This window comes from Dipodomys ordii, unplaced genomic scaffold, assembly GCF_000151885.1.
Source record: "Dipodomys ordii isolate 6190 unplaced genomic scaffold, Dord_2.0 Scaffold6, whole genome shotgun sequence".
In the NCBI taxonomy this organism is placed as follows: domain Eukaryota; kingdom Metazoa; phylum Chordata; class Mammalia; order Rodentia; family Heteromyidae; genus Dipodomys; species Dipodomys ordii.
In genome coordinates this window covers 1,504,076-1,523,223 of record NW_012267222.1, presented here as the reverse complement: position 1 = coordinate 1,523,223, position 19,148 = coordinate 1,504,076, and the positions used below count along the sequence as shown (strand labels likewise).

Genomic DNA, 19,148 nt, shown 5'->3' with positions numbered 1-19,148 from the left:
CCTCCCTCCCTCCCTCCCTCCCTTCTTCTCTTCCCCTTTCTCCTTCCGTCCCACACTTCCTCTCTTGAGCCCATACTGGTGCTTCAGGACCTCACACTCTTGCTTCGTTTTTTCACTCAAGGCTGGCACCCTACCACTTGAGCCACACCTCCACTTCTGAACAGGGAAGTTTCTCCCTTCCTCTTGGAGACCAGGATTCTGAGCTCAAGGTGTGCAGGCCTCTTCTCTGGAGCCTGCAGGGGAAGGCCTGTCCAGCTGGTTCCCATCCATTGGTAGCTTGGGGACACTGCACTCTACTTCTGTTTTATTGGCACGCAGCCTTCTCCGTATAGGACCCCAGTCCTGGGATTTGGGGTTCACTGCTCACAGAATGATTTCATCTCCATCCTGTTTTATCCACAAAGGCTGTTTGCAGACAGTCATGTTCTGAGGTTCCAGTAGACATGAGTCTGAGGGAACACTGCTCAGGCCAGCAGACCCTCTCCCCCCCCACTGCTCAGGCCAGCAACCCCCCTCCCCCACCTCGTTCTCTCTATTGCCTGGGCGTGTGTCATTTCAAGAGTCCCCATGTTTTCCTTCTGGGCTCAGAACCCCTGGACAGGGCGGCCAGTCCTGCCCCACAATGGCTTCCATAGGTGGCTCTGCTCCATGCTTGGCCTTGAGGTCTGGGGGGGGGCTCCTTATGAGCCTGCTCCCACATTCTGACTGACACCTGGGTGGCAGCTCTCCCCTGCCCCCATGCCCTCTTAGGGAAGGCTGGGCCTGGCTGCCTCAGTCTACCCTGGCTCTGGGAGTGTGGGCTGGGGGTGGCAAGTTACAGGCATGGCCCGAGAAGAAGGAAGTCTTGGGCCTGAGCTCCTTCCGCTCAGTGATATAGGGTCTGTGTCCGATGGCTGTTCCACTGGTAACCCCGCCCCTCCCACCAGATGTGGACGAGTGTCGCTCGCACAACGGCGGTTGCCAGCACAGGTGTGTGAACACCCCCGGCTCCTACCTCTGTGAGTGCAAGCCTGGCTTCCGGCTCCACACGGACGGCAGGACCTGTCTGGGTGAGTCTCCTGGGCCCCAGTCCGGGTCTGTGGGCCTCTGCCGTGCCCCACACTCCAGGGCGCTGTGCCCAGTCTTGGCCCTCACGGGCGAGTCCTGACCAGGCTGGCATTGGGGCTGACTCTGGGGCCTCAGTGTTCATCATCAGGGCTCCAGCCTGGGGCGGGGCGGGGAGGGAAGGGGAGGGGCTGCTGAGTCCCAGCTACACCCTGCCTCTGGGCATCCCACAGCCAACAGGTGGAGGCTGCAGCTAGGTGAGCAAGCAGGTCTCCAGGTGCTGAATTAGCTGGGTCCCCATGGTCTAAGTTGCAGCCACATGGAGTCTGGCTGGGCCTGGCCATCTGCAGGGATCATCGGTGTGGCTCCCTGCTGGCTGTGCTGCCTCCAAGGCTCAAGGGGGACTCGGGCCACCCTTGGATGACAGGGGGGCCAGGCAGCAGAAGGCCATTCATGGCCCCTGCAGAGCTGGGCCTCAGGAGTCTGAGGATGCAGGCTGGGGCAGGTGGACCCTAGCCCTCAGATCCCCTGCTGGGTCTCTGCTGCGGGGGATGACCTCAGTGGAGACACGGCCTGCTCGGGAGGGTTAACAGGAGGTCCAGAGAGAAAGGCTGCAGCCAACGAGGGGTGAACAGCTGGCTTCTGCCAGCTCTGGACCAAGACAGACTGACCCTTGCCTCTGGCCTCCGTGTGGTTCTCTTGGATACTGCGAGGATGCCGGCACCCCTTCTTTCCACTGTGGAGATCCAGAGAGAGCCTGAGCTGGCTCTGAGCGGCCTTCCTCCTTGGCTGCCATGTGGGTGGCAGCCTGCCGGCCTGGGCTGGGGGTCGGGGGAGGGGAGGGGGGAGCACTCTGCACACACATGTCCAGGCCACTGTTCCCAGGAGCCAGGCAGCTGCCCTGGGTGGGAAAGTCAAAGCAGATGCAGGAATGTGCTGCGTCTCAGGAGAGCTAAGGCCAGGCGGACCCCAGCTGGCTGCCTGCTGGGGCTTTTGGAAGCCTGTGGCCAGGGTCCCGGGAGAAGTGGCATTGGACAGAGGCACATTCCCCCTGCCAGAAAACCACGCAGACATCCAGGTACAAAGAACAAAGAAAAGGTTTATTGCCAGTAAAGGGAAGGGCAAGACCCCTTCTCACAAGGGAGAAGAAGTGAGAGGAAGCCCCGGCTATTGTCTGGGGTGACCTATATAGCGTAGGAGGTCGAGGAGGGGCTAGAAGGAGCTAGGAGGCCGAGACCCTGGTGTGGACGTGCGGGCCAGGGGGACTTGGGGCTGGTAAGCAGAAGTCCCCTTGCTGCTGGCTGGTTTTCTGCTGTCCCCAGGGCTTGGACACTCACTCCATTTTTGTCTCCACCACCTCTGCTAATGAGGGCCTTCGCTGAGATGCCTGCCAAAAGATCAAAGGCGAGGATTAAGGCGTGGATGGCTAGGATGCCCGTGGCCGGGCCATCCCAGCCAGTGGTCCTGGGACGTTTGGTCCCTGCCTGGATGGCCAGGCGGTCTTTCACTGTGCAGCCCATGTGGTAGGGCTGGAGGGACTAGTGGAGGCTGGCCTCAGGATGCCCAGGTGGGTGCCCCCGCCTCCGCTGGGCCTCTGTTCTCTGCCCCTGCCGGAGCCGGAGATGCTAGGATTCTGCGCTCAGGGCTCAGACGTCTGTATCTGTGGCATGAGTTCATTGTAAAGGGCATTTGCAGGTCAGACGTCAGGCCCCAGATGTGACCGGCACAGCGTGGCGGGGCCTGCAGGGCTGCCCAGCTCCCCCAGCGGGCCCCTCACACCAGGGACCCGTTTGGGAGGGCATCAGAGCCTCCCTCATGCTTGTGCAGACTTCCCGCCTCTCCTGTCCGAGGGCTCCTCTGGGACTCACCGGACTTTGGCTGGACGTTGAGACCTCGGACTGTCTCTCGTGACTGCAACTCCCTCAGCGAGGAGTTATTATATGGAACCTTCTAGAACACATGACCCCTTACCTCCTCCCTCCCTGTCCCCCCTTCCCCCATGGCCTATGGCTGAGTCTAGCTGGGGAACACCTTCCTTTCCTGGGAGCCCTGTTCTCGGGTGGGCTGGCCCGGCCTGGGCACCTTCCCAGCCCCCTTCCCACACCTCCCCAGAGTTTGACCCCTGCAGACACCTCTTGGCCGTGTAGGCATCTGGCTGTTGGCGGTGGATTCTGTGTGTCTGGAATTCCTAGCCATGTCTGGGTTTGGTGTGGGTTTGTCACCTGTCTCCCCTGGGTGCTGCTTTCCTGTGGGCCTCAGCAGCTCAGAGTGAGAATTACTGGGGGGATTACCCATACATGGCAGCACTGGCTGGGAGCTCTCGGGCTCGGGGTGCTGCCCCCCTGAGGGTCCTGGGAAGACCCCAGAGGCGGCGGCAGTGCCGGAAGACAGCCTGCAAATACACTTGACTTCACCTCCAAATGGGGGGAGGGGGATAGAGGAGGAGAACAGGAAATGGGCACGCACCACGCGGCCCTCCCTTCCCCATGGTCTTGTGGAAATAAAACCCAGAGAGGTTTCCATTTCCATTCTTAAAAATGCAAATTCCTAAGAAGGACTTTGGCAGCTGCCCTAAGGGAAGTAGCTCCCCATGTGGGGTTCTCGGAGGAGGCATTGCTGGGGATCCCTGGGGGTGCCCCTCCTCTCTCTGGGCTGGGAAGGGGGGCGGGGAGGCCTGACGGCTGGTCTACCTTCCTGCCCACAGGGGCAGGGGTTGGAGCCAGTTCCTTTTCCAACTATGGAAAGTGGGCCTGCTCCGAGCCGCGGTTTGGCTGAGCGGCTAGGCATGTCAGTCCTATTTTTCTGTGACATATTGCAGAGCAGCAGAGAACAAAACAGTCCCTGGGTCCCTTACTGCTTGGTGCACGGAGCCCTCCGTCTGCATGTGGGCACCTGCCTGCCTGGTGGTCCTCAGTCTGACCTGCGGACGCTGAACGCGGATGCAGCTCTTTCCCCCGGGTCCCTGAGTAGCACACGTGGGGACAACCTGAAGGGCCGTGGCTGTCCCTGGCTCACCCTGCAGAGCCCCTCCAGGTGTAGAGCGCCGGGCAGGCTCTAGAACAGAGGTGGCTTTCTAGTCTCCTGCTCTCATTTCTACTGGCCTTGGAAGGGCTGTGCTCAGGGTGGGCTCTGCTGTCCACACCTGGGCCCTGCTCTCCACCTGGCTCTGCAGGGGTGTGCCTGTGGCAGCGTGTGGCCTTGGGCAGACTTGGGCCTGAATCGACTCATCAGGGCAGTGTGTGTGGGGGCTGCCCAGGCCCCCGGCTTACCCCCTCGGTTCTTGTCAGAGAGGAGGCTGCTTGGGCCCTGCAGGCCGCTGCTGGCAGTGACTTGGGGCCCGGGCCAAAGCCACAGGCAGCTGAAATGTGCAGACTGCCAGTCTCATCCCTGAGCAGCCACAGATGTGGCTTCCCCAAGCCTCCCAGCCTCCGAACCCCCGTGAAATTGCACACAGGGTTTGCGCGCAGCCCGCAAGGCCCTGTCTGAGCCGAGCGAGGCGGGGAGAGGTGGGAAGAGGAGCGGCTGGCCCCATGGCCGTGAGCAGGCCAAGGCAGAGCGGGGAGGCTCTCACCCTGACCCAGGGAGGCCAAGGGCACAAACCACACACCCTGGGCTGGTAACGAAGCCCAGCCAGGAAGACCAGGGCGGCTGTTAGAGTCTGTTAGACTTTGCCAGAAAACCATGTAGACATCCAGGTACAGAGAACAAAGAAAAGGTTTATTGCCAGTAAAGGGAAGGGCAAGACCCCTTCTCACAAGAGAGAAGTGAGAGGAAGCCCCCGCTATTGTCTGGGGTGACCTATATAGCCTAGGAGGTCTAGGAGGGGCTGGAAGGGGCTAGGAGGCCGAGACCCTGGTGTGTGGATGTGCGGGCCAGGGGCTTCATCATGGCGGACCAGGATGGATGGCTGCTGTCCAAGTAGTAAATAAGGGGCCCTGCAGCTGCCCAGACCTGAAGGTCACTCTAAGGGGCTCTTGCTGCCTTAGATGGTGGTAGCTGCCCCAGAGGAGTGCTATCCCAACGTAGAGGTAAAGTTGATTACTTACTGCCTTTACTACATGGGCCTGGTGTTGCCTAGGAAAGAGGCCTGCTAAGTTATGGAGAGGGAAGGAGCGTGTTAAGCTTTGGGAAGGGAGCTCATGAGACTGACAGTGGCCCCGCCAGGCATGCAGGGAGATGGGGCGCCACGGGAGTTAGTTGAGGTGAGCTGGGGAAGGGTGTGTGGAGCTGCAGGAGGTTGCTTCACCTTGGGGCTGAAATAGCATCTCTCACGGATGACGGACGGCACTGCTTGGGTAGTGGTCATGCGGTCTAGGGGGATGGATTGTTTTCTCCACCCATTAAAGAAGTTAAAGGCAGAGACGAGTTTAAGGTAAAAGAGTAAGTTTATTTGAAAGTAAAGGAAAGCCATGAAAGAAAGCAGCAAAACTCCCCCGCGAGGGGCCCAAAGAGTCCAGAGGCGTCCGCTCCCAGGGCCTTTCACCCGCCTCTGCTCTCCCGGCTTTGTGCTGATTGCTTGATGGCTTGTACAAGGGCTGTCCCAGCTCTTTCCATTGGTTGAGCGGGCACCCGGAGCATTATGGGAAGAAGAAGCATTTGGTCAGGACCCCGGAGCACTATGGGAATAGGAAGCACCATGATGGGCTGCATATTAACTGCTACCTGTTAGGTCTGCCCCCTAACAGTTCCACCGTCTCTCCCTCAGTGGGGGCCTACCGCCCAGATGCTGCCTAACCTCTGGAACTCGGCATCTGACGGGCCTGACGGATGAACCATCTAAATGGCAAACGAGGAACACATACGTTCTCTAGAGAAACAAAGCTAGTGATGCTCGCGTGGCCTCCACGGGCAGGGGCGTGTGAGGCGGGACAGGTTGGGGCTGTGGCTGGGTGAGGAGCGGGTGTCCAGGCAGTAAGGGTGTTGGAGGTTGGCCTCATCTGTGCAGCCCCCTCACGGTGACTGGGGGCAGGGCCGCTGCTCTCCAGGCACCTGTGACCCCTTGGAGGCTCACTGGGTCCCTCTTCGCCACCCCCTCCTTGTCTACCTGTCATCTCGGCCAGTCCACTTGAACCCCATCTCGTTGGGGGCTAGGGCTTCCACACACACGTTTTGGGGATATAAACCTTAACACAGAGTGTCTGGTCGTGGGCAGGGACTGGAGCAGGCTCCTGGCAGAGAAGGCCCCTGGTTTTGGATGGAAGCTAGAGGCTCCAGCAGGATTGTGCTGAGATTTCCTGCCCCGACCTCGGGCAGGGTTTTTCCTTTACGAGAATTCCATTTCAGTGTAATAGAAGTAAAAGCAGAGCCGGGACTCGTGGAACCGATTTATGTATTTATTTTTGAGATCCCGTCTAGTCATGTAGCCCAAGCTGGCCTGAAACTCTCAGTCCTCAGCCTCCCCAGTGCTGGGATTACAGGCGTGAACCACCACACCCAACTGTGGAGCCAGCTGTGTCAGTATATGCCGATTGCAGAGGGAGGCCGAGGGATCTTCTCCCGCTCGGAGGCCACGTCCGACCCTCACTTTCTGACAGACGCCCGAGCTTAGCTCCGAGTTCTGATTTGCAGAACTAGAACCAGGTGTGAGGCTTTGGCTTGTGGCCTGGGGAGGGGTCTGTGGACTGAATCTCAGTGACGAGAGGAAGCGGTCATCATCCCTGGGGCCCTGTCACACAGAGCCCAGCCCTTCCCAGAGCCGCACATCCCAGCACCGTGGAAAATCTGCCTCGCTCAGCTTTCCGGGAATCCACGCAGGATGTATGGAGTGGTGCTGGCCCGGCTCCCGGTGGTGCACAGCTTGGGAACATCTGGAGATCACAGCTCTGTGGCCTGGAGGACAGGAGGATGGGCTCTGCGGGTGCCAGGCAGAGAGGGATCCTGGGCCCTGCTGTGGACAAGGGGTGCCTATCTCCTTCCTGCCCTGCCACGGTCTCCCGGGCCCTGGTCCTCATGAGGTGCCTGTCCAGCCTGCTTCCCTGCCCGGACTCTGTCCCCCGCGCTGTCTGCCTGGCTCTGCCAGAAAGGGCTTCTGGTTCCTATTACGTGTCCTGAGCAGGGACGCTGTTGGTGTGGTGAACACAAATAAACAGAGCCCCTAGGAACGCGGGGCCGGCGCAGGCCGCGCGTACCCCTGATACTATGGAAGAAAGGCTGGGGCCGAACCAGCTCAGGTGAAGCCAGCCGGGCCTGGGGGTAGCACAGCTCCTGCTCTCCGATCTGGGAGAGAGTTGGACCCAGGGCATGGCTCAGGGTATTGCTGCCGTTCTTCCCCCCACTTCAGTGTGCTGAAGCCCCACTGCCACCCCCAACTTCTGGCTTTGTTCTGAGGATGTGGGGTGGGCCTCAACCGTGGTCCCTCCGCTCCAGGGGAGAGGGCCGTTTTGTGAGGGCTGTGGTTTTTAAACCAGCTTGCTTTGAAGGAAGCCTTGCCTTTGGCCGACAGTGCGCCTGGCCTGCTCGGAGCTCCAAGGCAGCTCATGTGCTCCGTGCGGCCGCTGGCGCCGTGGCCCCGGAGCGCCTGCCTGTCTGTGGTGCCAGCCCCAAGCCCAACCCGTGTGCAGCCCAAGTCCCCCACCAAGCCAGTGCTCGGGAAGGTGGCATCGTGGGGAGAGCCCGCAGCCTGCTCCAGTTCCACGGCTCAGGTCTGCTCCAGCCCACCCTGGCTCAGGCCCGCGGGCCCGCGGCGGTGCTCTGTCCTGCCCGGCAGCAAGACATTCTTGCGGCTTCCCTCCTGAGCTTGGAGCCAGCTTCCTCTAACCACAGGAGGGTTGCCAGATACCTGATTGCAACCAAATCCAGGCTGGCTGGAGAAGGAGCTGGCTGCGGCTGGCCTGGAGCTTACCACCAGCGCCTTGCCCAGTCCCACTTCCACCCCAGCCTCCCTGGCCAGCACAGGGCATGGGCACAAGTCCACCCACAGGATATCCAGGCCCTCACACATTCGCCTTGCTCCCGTAGAGTCGTGCCCTGCCTGCAGGGGGCCAAGCGCATAGGGCTGGGGCGCTGGTTCCCGGCCTGCCGTCTCACGGAGTGCTGTCCCTTGGCCACTGGGAAGAGTGGGCATCCTGGGGTCAGGTGTGAAGTGTGGCCCCGGCCAGGCCACAGGCGCCATCCACAGCATCTCCACGCCGTCTGCCTTGAGGACCAACCCGGAGGGAGGTCCCTGCCACTCTCTGCCGTCCTTCCAGGGGGCGGGGGGCTTGTTCCTGGGGTGCCGAGGCTTCACCTTGCCTACCCAGTGGCCCCTGATGTGCTGCGGTGTGTGCCGCCTTGGCTCTGTGTCCAGATGTCAGGCGGGCTGGGACAGGAGGATACAGAAGATGGCCACCATCCTGCAGACCCATCGGTGGCAGAGAGAGCAAAGTCAGGCTGTGGGCCAGACGGGCCACGGAGCAGTGTGTCCCCCTGAAGCCCCGCTCGGGGGCCAGGGGTGGATGGGCGTCTCTGAAGGCCCCTGTGGGCTGGGCCCTGCCTGTCCCCGCCGGCCCTCCCTCCTGGGCTGACCTGGGCTCTCTGTGTCCCCAGCCATCAGCTCCTGTACCCTGGGCAATGGGGGCTGCCAGCACCAGTGTGTCCAGCTCACAGCCACGCGGCACCGCTGCCAGTGCCGGCCAGAGTTCCAGCTGCAGGAGGATGGCAGGCGCTGTGTCCGTGAGTGGATGCCGCAGACTCACCGGGCTGGGACCGTGGGCTGGGGGAGGAAGCGGGGACAGGGAGATGTCACAGAATTGGGGCTCATAGGGCCTAGAAGTAGGTGCTCACAGAGCTGGGGTTACAGAGGTGTGGGGTCACAACACTGCTGTTGGTTCTGGTATCCTGGCCTCCAGGAGAGGACTCTGGGGCGGCAGGCCCAGCCTGGCCGTGTCCCTCTGGAAGCCCTCAGCAGCTGGTCCTGTGGGGTCCTCTGAGCCCCTGACAGCCCTGAGCTGGGGGTGGGGGGCAGCTCAGCGGCTGGCAGCTCCTCAGCAGAGTCCTGCTGTGGGGTCTTCCAGAGGGTCTCAGAAGCTTCCCAACTATGGGGAGACCAGCCCCTGCCCAGGCCGGAACAGGGGAGCTCAGAGCTGTGGGCATGCTTCCCGCTGCTCACCCCACATGGGGAGATGCATGGGAGACTGGGGGTTAGGCGGGCTCTGGGGACAGGAGTCTCAAGTCACCCGGTCCCCTTCCACCCTGCCCTGATCTCTTCCCATCCCTCTGTGTCTGCTGCAGGGAGAAGCCCGTGTGCAGACGGGAATGGCGGCTGCATGCACACGTGCCAGGCGCGCCGGGGCCTTGCCCACTGCGGGTGCCATGCGGGCTACCAGCTCGCGTCAGACCGCAAGGCCTGTGAGGGTAGGACATCCTTCCGTTCCCTCCGGCCCCCGGGTCTCCCCCCGCCGCTCTGTGGGGACAGAGGCACCTACCCAGCATGCCTGCGCGAGCTGGGATGGTCCTCAGTCTTCCCCTTCCTCGGGGGGAGTAGGGATCACTCCGTGAGCCACCTCCCCAATCGTGCTTCACCAGGAATAAGGGACACTGCTCAGCGTAGCATTTTATTTTAGTGTTTGGCAGTGCTGGGGTTTGAACTCAGGGCTTCGGGCTTGCTAGGCAGGGGCTGTGCTACTTGATCATGCCTCTAGCCCTTTTGGCTGCAGTATTTTTTTTTTTTGAGGTAGGAACTCACTTTCCCCCGTGTCTACTCCCTGGGTACTTGTAGGATGACAGGCGCACAATGCCCGGCTGTTGGTTGAGATGGGCGTCTGGAGAATGTTTGGCGTGGATTGGCCTTGAACCACGATCCCCACCCCTCTACCTCCCGAGAAGCTGGGAGTGATAGGCACTGGTACCCAGCCTATTTAATCTTTGTTTTGGTTTATTTGCTGGGTTTGAACTCAGGGACTTGTGCTTTTTTTTTTTTTTTTTTGTCAGTTGTAGGGCTTGAACTCCGGGCCTGGGCGCTGTCCCTCAGCTCTTCAGCTCAAGGCTAGCGCTCTACCACTCGAGCTACAGCACCAGTTCCAGCTTTTTCTGTTTATGTAGCACTGAGGAATCAAACCCAAGGCCTCATGAATGCTAGGCAAACACTCTACCACTGAGCCACCTTCCCAGCGGGACTTGTGCTCTTGCTCAGTCTTTTTTTGCCCATGTCTGGTGCTCTACCACTTGATCCATGACTCCAGGTCCTTGGGCACAGTTTCCAGATGCCTTTCCATGTCCCGCTAGCTGTCATCATCACAGTCGGTGAGTTATGTGCTTCGCTTTATGCCTGGGTGTCTGGGTGTCCCGGCTCTTCCTTGTATCTGTGGACCCCAGGATGGGCAGACTTGGGGGCGCCTGACCTTGGGTCCAGTGACTTCCGAGGGAGTCTGACATGTTAACTGGCAGCCTGTGCAGCAGTGGTCAGCTCCCAAGGCACCCTGCGGGATGGCCAGTTGTCCACAGGGCAGGGACGGCCCCACACACTGAACCACCAGACCTCGTCTGGGTGTGACAGGCAAGCCTGTCACTCTGGGCACAGCTGATTGCAGCAGGCTCAACGTCACACACACACAGGAAGATCCAGGACGCCCAGATGCCCAGGGACCAGTTTTCCCCTGGGGAACCCGCGGGGCAGTGGTGGCAGGCAGGATCCGGTCCCGAGAGTGTGCGCCGCACGGCCACAGCCAGGAGGCTGATGCTCACGAGCTGGCGTCAGCAGCAGGTGCCGGTGCCACCGCGCTCCTCTGGGACCCTGAGCCTGTCCCCTGCTCTCTTCCTTCCAGATGTGGACGAATGTGCCACGGGCCTGGCCCAGTGTGCCCATGGCTGCCTCAACACTGAGGGATCCTTTAAGTGTGTGTGCCACGCGGGCTACGAGCTGGGCGCCGATGGACGGCAGTGCTACCGTGAGCAGACCGTGGGCAGAGGGCTCCCTGAATGCCCCAGGGTGCCATCTTCACCTTCCTTCCGTGGTGATGGGGCCCCAGCTGTTGGGCAGAGGGCTGCTAACCCTGTGCCCTGTCCCCTGTCCCCGCCATCTGGCTTTGTTGCAGGGATTGAGATGGAGATCGTGAACAGCTGTGAGGCTGGCAATGGTGGCTGCTCGCACGGCTGCAGCCACACCAGCACGGGGCCACTCTGCACCTGCCCCCGCGGCTATGAGTTGGACGAGGACCGGAAGACCTGCATTGGTATGAGCCAGCTCCTTTCCGGCTGCCCGCCCCACAGCAGCCCAGGGCTCACCCCGGGTCAGGGACTGGTCTGATGCCACATTTGGAAGCCAGTTCCACCCTGGCTGCCTGGGCCTGTTCTATATAATCCTGTGGTTGTGTGTGAGAGTGTGTGCAGGCTGTGCCCAGGAGATTGTGGATGGGGTGCACAGGTGGGCTCTGTGTGTGCCCATAGATGTCGACGACTGTATGGATTCCCCGTGCTGCCAGCAGGCGTGTGCCAACACCCCTGGTGGGTATGAGTGCGGCTGCTACGCCGGCTACCGGCTCAGCACCGACGGCTGCAGCTGTGAGGGTGAGTCCCCGCCCTCGGTTGCACCTGGGTGCCGGGGAAGGACGTCGGGTCCAGGCTGGCCCTCCAGCCTGCCAGTCCCTGTCCCCAAGCCCCATTGCTTGCTACAGAAGGGCAGTGCCAGCCTTCCTCCCTCTCTCTGGCCTGTGGTCACCAGCTGCTCTCACGGGGTGGGGTCTGCCCTCCTGGCTGCTCTTGAGCGGATCTCTGGTCCGGCCTCCTTTGGCAGGGGCTGGCGCCACCTGAGACACCGCCGTTCTGTGGGTTGGCATTGCCAGTGTGCCTCAGCTCTGTCCAGGGGGCAGGGCCAGGGCGGGCCCCCGTTCCCGACACCAGGAGCCCCGTTTGCCTGCAGATGTGGATGAATGCGCCTCCAGCCGTGGAGGCTGTGAGCATCACTGCTCCAACCTGGCTGGCTCCTTCCAGTGCTTCTGCGAGGCCGGCTACCGGCTGGACGAGGACCGCCGAGGCTGCACCCGTGAGCATCCCGGCCGCCCCTCCCTGTCCCCAGTCCTGCGTGCTGTCCGGCCACGCGCCGCCCCTGCTCCAGGCCACCTCTTGCTATGGTGGTAGGGCACCAGGGCCGATGAGACAGCCCTCCCCAGACAAATGCCGGCCGGGGGCTCTGGGTGGCCTAGCTCCCCTGATCAGATGAGAGATGATCCGCTCTCCTTGGGAGAGCAGTGGGTGGCAGGCATAAGGCGCCTGTGTGGTCATCCCCAGCCCTGGAGGAGCCCACGGTGGACCTGGACGGCCAGCTGCCCTTCGTGCGGCCTCTGCCCCACATCGCGGTGCTGCGAGATGAACTACCTCAGCTCTTCCAGGATGACTACGGGCCGGAGGAGGAGGAGGCGGAGCTCCGCGGAGAGCACAGGCTCCTGGAGAAGTTTGGTGAGGGCTTGGGCCCCGTGCTGCCCTCCTGCCCTCAGGGTCAGCAGGCCGCTGACCACGGTGTCCCGCAGTGACCTGCAGAGGGTGCAGGTCCATGTGGGGTTCAGGAGGCCCGCAGCTCCCAGAGAGGCTCTCCCTGGCCTCCGCCTCTGGCTCCTTCGGGGGCCTCTGGGCTGGGCTGGCCCTCTAGTCCTCTTTCTTGATCTGAGGTTGGGGTCCGGCTCTGAGGCGCCTCTCCCTGTCTGTCCCCAGTCTGCCTGGGTGACTCCTTCGGCCATGACTGCAGCCTGACCTGCGCTGACTGCAGGAATGGAGGGACTTGCCTCCCGGGCCTGGATGGCTGCGACTGCCCGGACGGCTGGACCGGGCTCATCTGCAATGAGAGTGAGTCCCTGCAGGACAGTGCTGGGCGGGGTGGGGGGTGAGCCCCAGACAGGGCCAGTGGCACCACGGGCACCACTGGGGGGACAGCGGTGGGCACGGTGGGCATCACTGGGGGACAGGGGTGGCCACCATGGGCATCACCAGAGTGACAGCAGTGGGCATCGTGGGCATCACTGGGGGGACAGCGGTGGGCACCTGTGGGCATCACCAGGGGACAGTGGTGGGCACCGGGGGCATCACTGGGGGGACAGCAGTGGGCACCACGGGCATCACCAGGGGACAGCGGTGGGCACCGGGGGCATCACTGGGGGGACAGCGGTGGGTGCCTGTGGTCATCACCGGGGACAGCGGCGGGCACCTGTGGGCATCACCGGGACGGCACTGGGCACCTGTGGGCATTGCCGGGCTGTGATGGCTGTGAGGTTCGGGGTGCTCGGGGTGCATGCGTGCGATCAGAGCGAGAGGGTGCAGGGTTGGATGGTGACGTCTCGTCCGCCGTGAGTGTGGCTGGGTCTGGGAGTCACAGTTGTGCGCTCCAGGCGGTGGCGTCTGAACCCGCGTGGGCCTTGGAACGTGTGTGGCGGGGACTCTGCTCAGAGCCCTACTGACCAGTGACCCTGGTGCTTCTCCTCACCCCCGTAGCTTGCCCTCCCGGCACCTTTGGGAAGAACTGCAGCTCGGCCTGCGGCTGTGAGAACGGCGGGACGTGTGGCCCTGTGACGGGGGCCTGCCGCTGCCCCCCGGGAGTCGGCGGAGCCCGCTGTGAGGATGGTGCGTGCGACCCCTCGGGAGCCTCTGTGGCTGCCCCTGGGGTTGGGGGGGCGGTCTCCTGCCTGGCCTCCTTGTGGGGAGGAGGGCCAGTAACGGGGGCTTTGCATGGACTCCTGCCCACCGGCTTCCAGGGCTTCTGCGGGGCCCGGGACGGAGGAGGCCTTTAAAGGGACAGATGCCGAGTGTTCCTTGTCGCTAACTCCCTGGGGCTCAGCTCCGGCAGGTGGAGACCTGGCTTGCAGCAGGTGCTTGGACTGGGCTTCCTGGGGAGGAGGGAGCCCCCTTCCCGTTCCCAGAAACATTCATGTAGAGCTGCGGGACTCACAGAAGCGAAGCGAGCCCTGGTGTGGGTGACTGCGTGGGGTGACGCGGATCTCCTGTCTCACTGTAGTTAAACCTTCTGTGGGAGCTAGAGCCAGTGGCGTTTTCCCAGGGGGCATTGCTGCATTTTGAGGTCTGTGCCAAGGGCAGCCGTGCGGGACTTTCTGTCTCCTCTGGGTGGCCCGCTGTTCACATGGCCTGCTGTCCTCTGTCAGTCAGCCTGGAGAGTCTGTTATGGTGGTGTCATCCTGTTAGGATGATGTCATACAGATATGATGATGTCATCTGGGAGTGATGATGTCATCCTAGGGGATGACGTCATCCTGGGTGAGCTGTAGGTCCACCTCCCATCCACTGCAGCCCCTTTGGTAGGAAGAAGGACATGGGGCAGGGGAAGACATTCTGGAAAGCACAAAGCTAGCCTTGGAGCCTCTCGAGCCTGGGGCTGGGACCCGGCCAGTGGGCTCATGCGTCCTTCCTGCTGTGAGGTGGGGGAGTCAGGCTCAGTCCCACCGAGGAGCAGAGTCGAGGAGGCCGCAGGCTGGGGGGGGGACGCTGTCCCTTAGGCGCACGCTGAGCGGTGTGCTCCGGCTCCCACCCTTGCTGCGGACCGTGGAGAGGCTGGCCAGACGGTCGGGAGGTGCATCGCTCCGCACAGGGTGGGGCTTCTCCGGGCTCCTGTGCCGGGGGACAGATGTGGGAACCTGGCCGCGCACCACGGCTCTCACTGAGGCCACCCCCATCTCCTCAGGCTGCCCCAAGGGCTTCTACGGGAAACACTGTCGCAAGAAGTGCCACTGTGCCAACCGGGGCCGGTGCCACCGCCTCTATGGGGCCTGCCTCTGCGACCCGGGGCTGTACGGCCGCTTCTGCCACCTCGGTGAGTCCTGCTGCCCCGCAGTGTGTAAGCTGGCCCCGGGGCCAGAGGGTCTGAGCCTCTCCCGTGCTGGGAGCCCCGTGCAGTGTTCTGGGTTGGAGTTTGGGATCTGCGCTGCTCCAGGGGCGTCTCCTTCCCCCCCGCCCCGCCAGGGAGCCTCCTGGCCCTGGTCTCCAGAGGGGCTGGGCCGTAGGCACCGGCTGGACGAGCCTCCCCAGGGAGCCTGCCAGGGGCCTAGACACAGCTTGGGGTTTGGAGTGAGGCCTGGCAACACAGCCTGGTCCTCAGCGCCCCCCCACAGGGTGAGCCCTGGGGTGCACAGGGAAGGAAGAGGCTGGCGGGGCGGCGGAGGGCAGACCTCCTTTGGCATTTGTCAGAGGAGTGTTGGGAGAGGGGAACGTCAGGACTGGGTGGGAACGGTGTGGTCCAGGGCGAAACCTTAACTTCGCAGACCCTGGTTCTTGGCTATAAAATGGGTACAAGTGTGATGCTGGGATCCTCGGAAAGTTCTGGAAGGGGGCACAGCCTCCGGGGTCCGTCACTGTTGCCGTAGTAACCAGGGCTGGGAGGGGTGGGCGCTGCGGGCCGGCAGGCCCCTCACGGCTCTATGGTGCAGCCTGTCCACCCTGGGCCTTCGGGCCGGGCTGCTCGGAGGACTGCAGCTGTGAGCGGGCCCACACCCAGTCCTGTGACCCCAGGGACGGCGGATGCTCCTGCAAGGCTGGCTTCCGGGGCCGGCGGTGCCAGGAGGGTGAGCCAGGGCCTGGAAGGGGTGGCGGAGGGGTGGGGTGGGGCGGGGCGGGCGGTCCTGGGCGCCTCTCACCCTCGCCTTCTCACCCTGCAGAGTGTGAGCCAGGCTTCTTTGGGCCAGGCTGCCGGCACAGGTGCACCTGTCCACCAGGTGTGGCCTGTGACCCTGTGGGTGGCGAGTGTCGGAGGCAGTGTCCGCCTGGCTACCTGGGGGAGGACTGTGGCCAAGGTGAGTGGCCACCCCTGGCGATCCCGGTGTGTGGGTCACGTGGGTCGTGCGTATGTGTGTGGCTCAGAGGGCCGCTCGGCTCGAGGCTGCTGGCCACAGTACCCGGGCCCCCGTGGAGCCTTTACCTGCTGTGCGCAGCAACTGCTTGTGGTGTGCTTTAGAAACTGCCCAGGGCAGGCGCTGCTCTGCCTCTGCCCGGGCCTGACCCAGAGAAGGGGTCAGTGCCTCTCCAAAACCACTCTCACTCCTCCACCCCACTGGCTGTTCTGAGAGCACTGCACCTGGAGTCCGGGGGTGGGGGGGTAAGGTATGGGCTGTAGCTGCACAGGCAGAGATGGGGGTCCCCTCCAGCAGATCTCAGGACACAGAGCCCAAGTGGACCAGTGAGTTCAGTCCCAGCTGCCCTACGACGGGCCTGGAGCAAGGCATGCTGGGAACCCACACCCTGACCTGTTGGCAGTGGGAGGCCAAGGGAGCTGGACGGGAGGGTGGGGCACCGCGGCTGCCAGCAGCCCCCAGCCAAGCCCCCTGTGCCCCTCAGCCCACCTGGGCTGGGCAGGGATGACAGGCATCACGACCAGGAGCCCTGAGCAGCCGTGGGCCCATGAGGGAGGGAAGGCCTGGGTGTGTGCCCTGGGGGCTGCGGCGGTAGCTGCTGTCCGGCCCGGGAAGGTCGCGGCCTCCCTTGGCAAGGTCCCTGCTGTCCACTCCTATTGGCCTGAAGAGCTGGTGGGAGCTGATGGGACCCATACATAGTATCTGCCTCAAGGTGGCCGGGCCAGGGAGGGGTGGCAGAGCCGTGGCCGCTTCTCTTCCCTGGGGGTAAAACACAGAGAGGCCCTGCCCCACCTAGCCTGCCCAGAGGCCACAGGGGAGCAGCGTTAGGGAGTCAGCACCCTCTGGCCAGCATCTCAGCCCACACTGGCCACGGCGACCAGAGCTGTGAGCACCCTGGCCAGGCCCCAGCCTGCACCCAGTGTCTCTTATCTGACCCAGTGTCTGTACCCAGTGTCTGCACCCAGTGTCTGAACTCAGTGTCTGTCTGCACGCAGTGTCTGAACCCAGTGTCTCTGGCTGCACCTAGTATCTCTATCTGCACCTAGTGTCTGTATCCAATGTCTGCACCCAGTGTCTGTATCCATTGTCTGCACCCAGTATCTATCTGCACCCAGAGTCTGCACCCAGAGTCTGTGTGGGTGCTTCAGCTGGGCCCGCTCTGGGATAATGCCAACTTGCGTTCTCACGTTCTGTTGGTGCAGGAGTGACATGGGTATGGGTGGAATCCCACCCTGGACACACGGTGTCTGGCTTCAGGTTGAGCTCAGTGGTTCCGAGTGTTTGCTTTCCCCCTTGGGTAAGCATTGTGGGCTTATAGAGATGTAGACAGTGCCTGGCCTTCTGACAGCTCCCACCTGACACACACACACACACACACACACACACACACACACGTATGCACCCATGCAGACATGCAGTGTGCACAGTCTGCACATGTGTGCATGGGCACATGGATGCACACGCGCATACTTGCAGCGCAGCCACCCCCAGGCCTGGGACCTGCCTTCCAGGCCTCATGTGGAGCTCAGGAGGAGGCCTTGCCCAGCAACCCTGGAGCCAGCCCAGGCGTCAGGAGGTAGAAGCCCCCTCCTCTTTTTGTTTTTCCTTGCCTGCTAGGGTAAGCCTCCCGTGCCCCAAGAATGAGCCACAGGAAATGACACACACACTTTTATAGACATTTCTGGGAACTATTACTGCCCCGCACATGGGTCTGCAGCTAGTTAGTGGGGAGGCCGCTGCGGCCCAGTGGGAGGCCTCAGAACGTGGCCAGTCTCCCTGCCCCGCCCCGCCCTGCGGACTCCTGAGCGTGCGCGGGGGCTGCACGTGCCCCGGCCTGCCCCTGCGTCCCGGGACGGCTGCACACCTGTGGGGCCTGCAGCGTTTCCCTGGACCTCCGGGCTGGCAGCAGGGCAGCCTCCCCACGCTGCGCTCTGCCAGGCCCAGGGAGTGGTCACTGCGGGTCACAGGGTCCTAGAGCCCGGTGTGTGGCACTGTGAACCTTCCTGCGGCCCTGCTGTGGAACCCAGTGCCAGGCCACCACCGCCAAGGTGCTCTGAATCCCAGGCTGTTGGGCCCCTGTTCTGAGTTCAAGATGGGGAGCCCAGGCCTCGGGGCACCGGCTTGTCTCTGTTTAGAACATTCTGGACACCACTCCTTACCACCCCATTCCTGTGAGCACCGTGGGGTGGAGGCAGATTCTCCCACAGCCCGTGGGGCTGAGTCGGAGGTGCAGTACAGTGGGGTACCATCTGGGTGGGGAGGAGAGGGGCTGGATGGGTGCACCCCCGTGGGCTGGAGTGGTAGGGGTTCTCTTGGGGACCCCAGTGGGGCTGGAAGGGGGACAAGGTTGCCACCTGCTCCTGGGAGCTCTCCAGGGTCCTGGTGGCCGCGGCTCCTGCCTGACAGGCCGCGTGCCCTCTGTCTGCCCCTGCCCATCTCCGATGGTGCCTCGAGGCTAACCTTCCTCTGTCCCTGCCCTTCTCTGTGACCCACCCTGGTAGTGCACCGCTGCTCCTGCTGGGGCTGGAGTCGGTGCCAGCGCGGGGCAGAGCGGGGCAGGGCAGCGAGGGGTAGCACGGGGCATCTCGGGGCAGCGCGGGGCAGTGCAAGGCAGTGCAGTGCGGGGCAGTCCCACAAAGGCAGGGCAGGGCAGCGCAGGGCAGGGCGGGGCAGGGCAGCGAGGGGTAGCACGGGGCATTGTGGGGCAGTGCAGGGCAGTGCAGTGCGGGGCAGGGCAGGGCAGGGTAGTGCGGGGCAGCGCGGGGCAGCATGGGGCAGCATGGGGCAGCATGGGGCAGTGTGGGGCAGCGCAGGGCAGTGCGGGGCAGGGCAGGGCAGGGCAGCGCAGTGCGGGCAGTGCGGGGCAGCGCAGGGCAGTGCGGGGCAGGGCAGTGTGGGGCAGGGCAGGGCAGGGCAGCACGGGGCAGCATGGGGCAGTGTGGGACAGCGCAGGGCAGTGCAGGGCAGCGCAGGGCAGGGCAGCACAGGGCAGGGCAGTGCAGGGCAGCACAGGGCAGGGCAGCGCAGGGCAGGGCAGCACGGGGCAGGGCAGTGCAGGGCAGCGCAGGGCAGGGCAGCACAGGGCAGGGCCGTGCGGGGCAGCGCAGTGCAGGGCAGCACGGGGCAGGGCAGGCTCCCAGGCTGGGCAGCCCCACAAGGTCAGGGCAGGCAGGGACAGTGTGAAGTGGGCCTCCCATGCCCAGGGCTTAGTCCTCTCCTGCCCCCCTCCTACAGAGTGCCCAGAAGGGATGTTCGGCGTGAACTGCTCCGGATCCTGCTCCTGTGTCGCAGCACCCTGTCACCGGGTCACCGGGCAGTGCCTGTGTCCACCGGGGAGGACGGGGG

At 63.3% G+C, this 19,148-nt stretch overlaps 1 protein-coding gene across 1 annotated transcript in view; it reads left to right on the top strand.

Moving 5' to 3' along the window:
• The window catches only part of Megf6 (multiple EGF-like-domains 6), an 81,959-nt gene that overhangs the window by 53,016 nt on the left and 9,795 nt on the right, over window positions 1-19,148 (top strand). Inside the window, exons 5-18 of the mRNA XM_013030975.1 lie at window positions 927-1,049; window positions 8,569-8,694; window positions 9,253-9,375; window positions 10,785-10,907; window positions 11,055-11,192; window positions 11,407-11,526; window positions 11,879-12,001; window positions 12,247-12,414; window positions 12,667-12,798; window positions 13,441-13,569; window positions 14,642-14,770; window positions 15,384-15,518; window positions 15,612-15,746; window positions 19,038-19,100. Coding sequence (XP_012886429.1) covers window positions 927-1,049; window positions 8,569-8,694; window positions 9,253-9,375; window positions 10,785-10,907; window positions 11,055-11,192; window positions 11,407-11,526; window positions 11,879-12,001; window positions 12,247-12,414; window positions 12,667-12,798; window positions 13,441-13,569; window positions 14,642-14,770; window positions 15,384-15,518; window positions 15,612-15,746; window positions 19,038-19,100 — 1,767 coding nt within the window. The remainder of the gene's footprint in view (window positions 1-926; window positions 1,050-8,568; window positions 8,695-9,252; window positions 9,376-10,784; window positions 10,908-11,054; window positions 11,193-11,406; window positions 11,527-11,878; window positions 12,002-12,246; window positions 12,415-12,666; window positions 12,799-13,440; window positions 13,570-14,641; window positions 14,771-15,383; window positions 15,519-15,611; window positions 15,747-19,037; window positions 19,101-19,148) is intronic.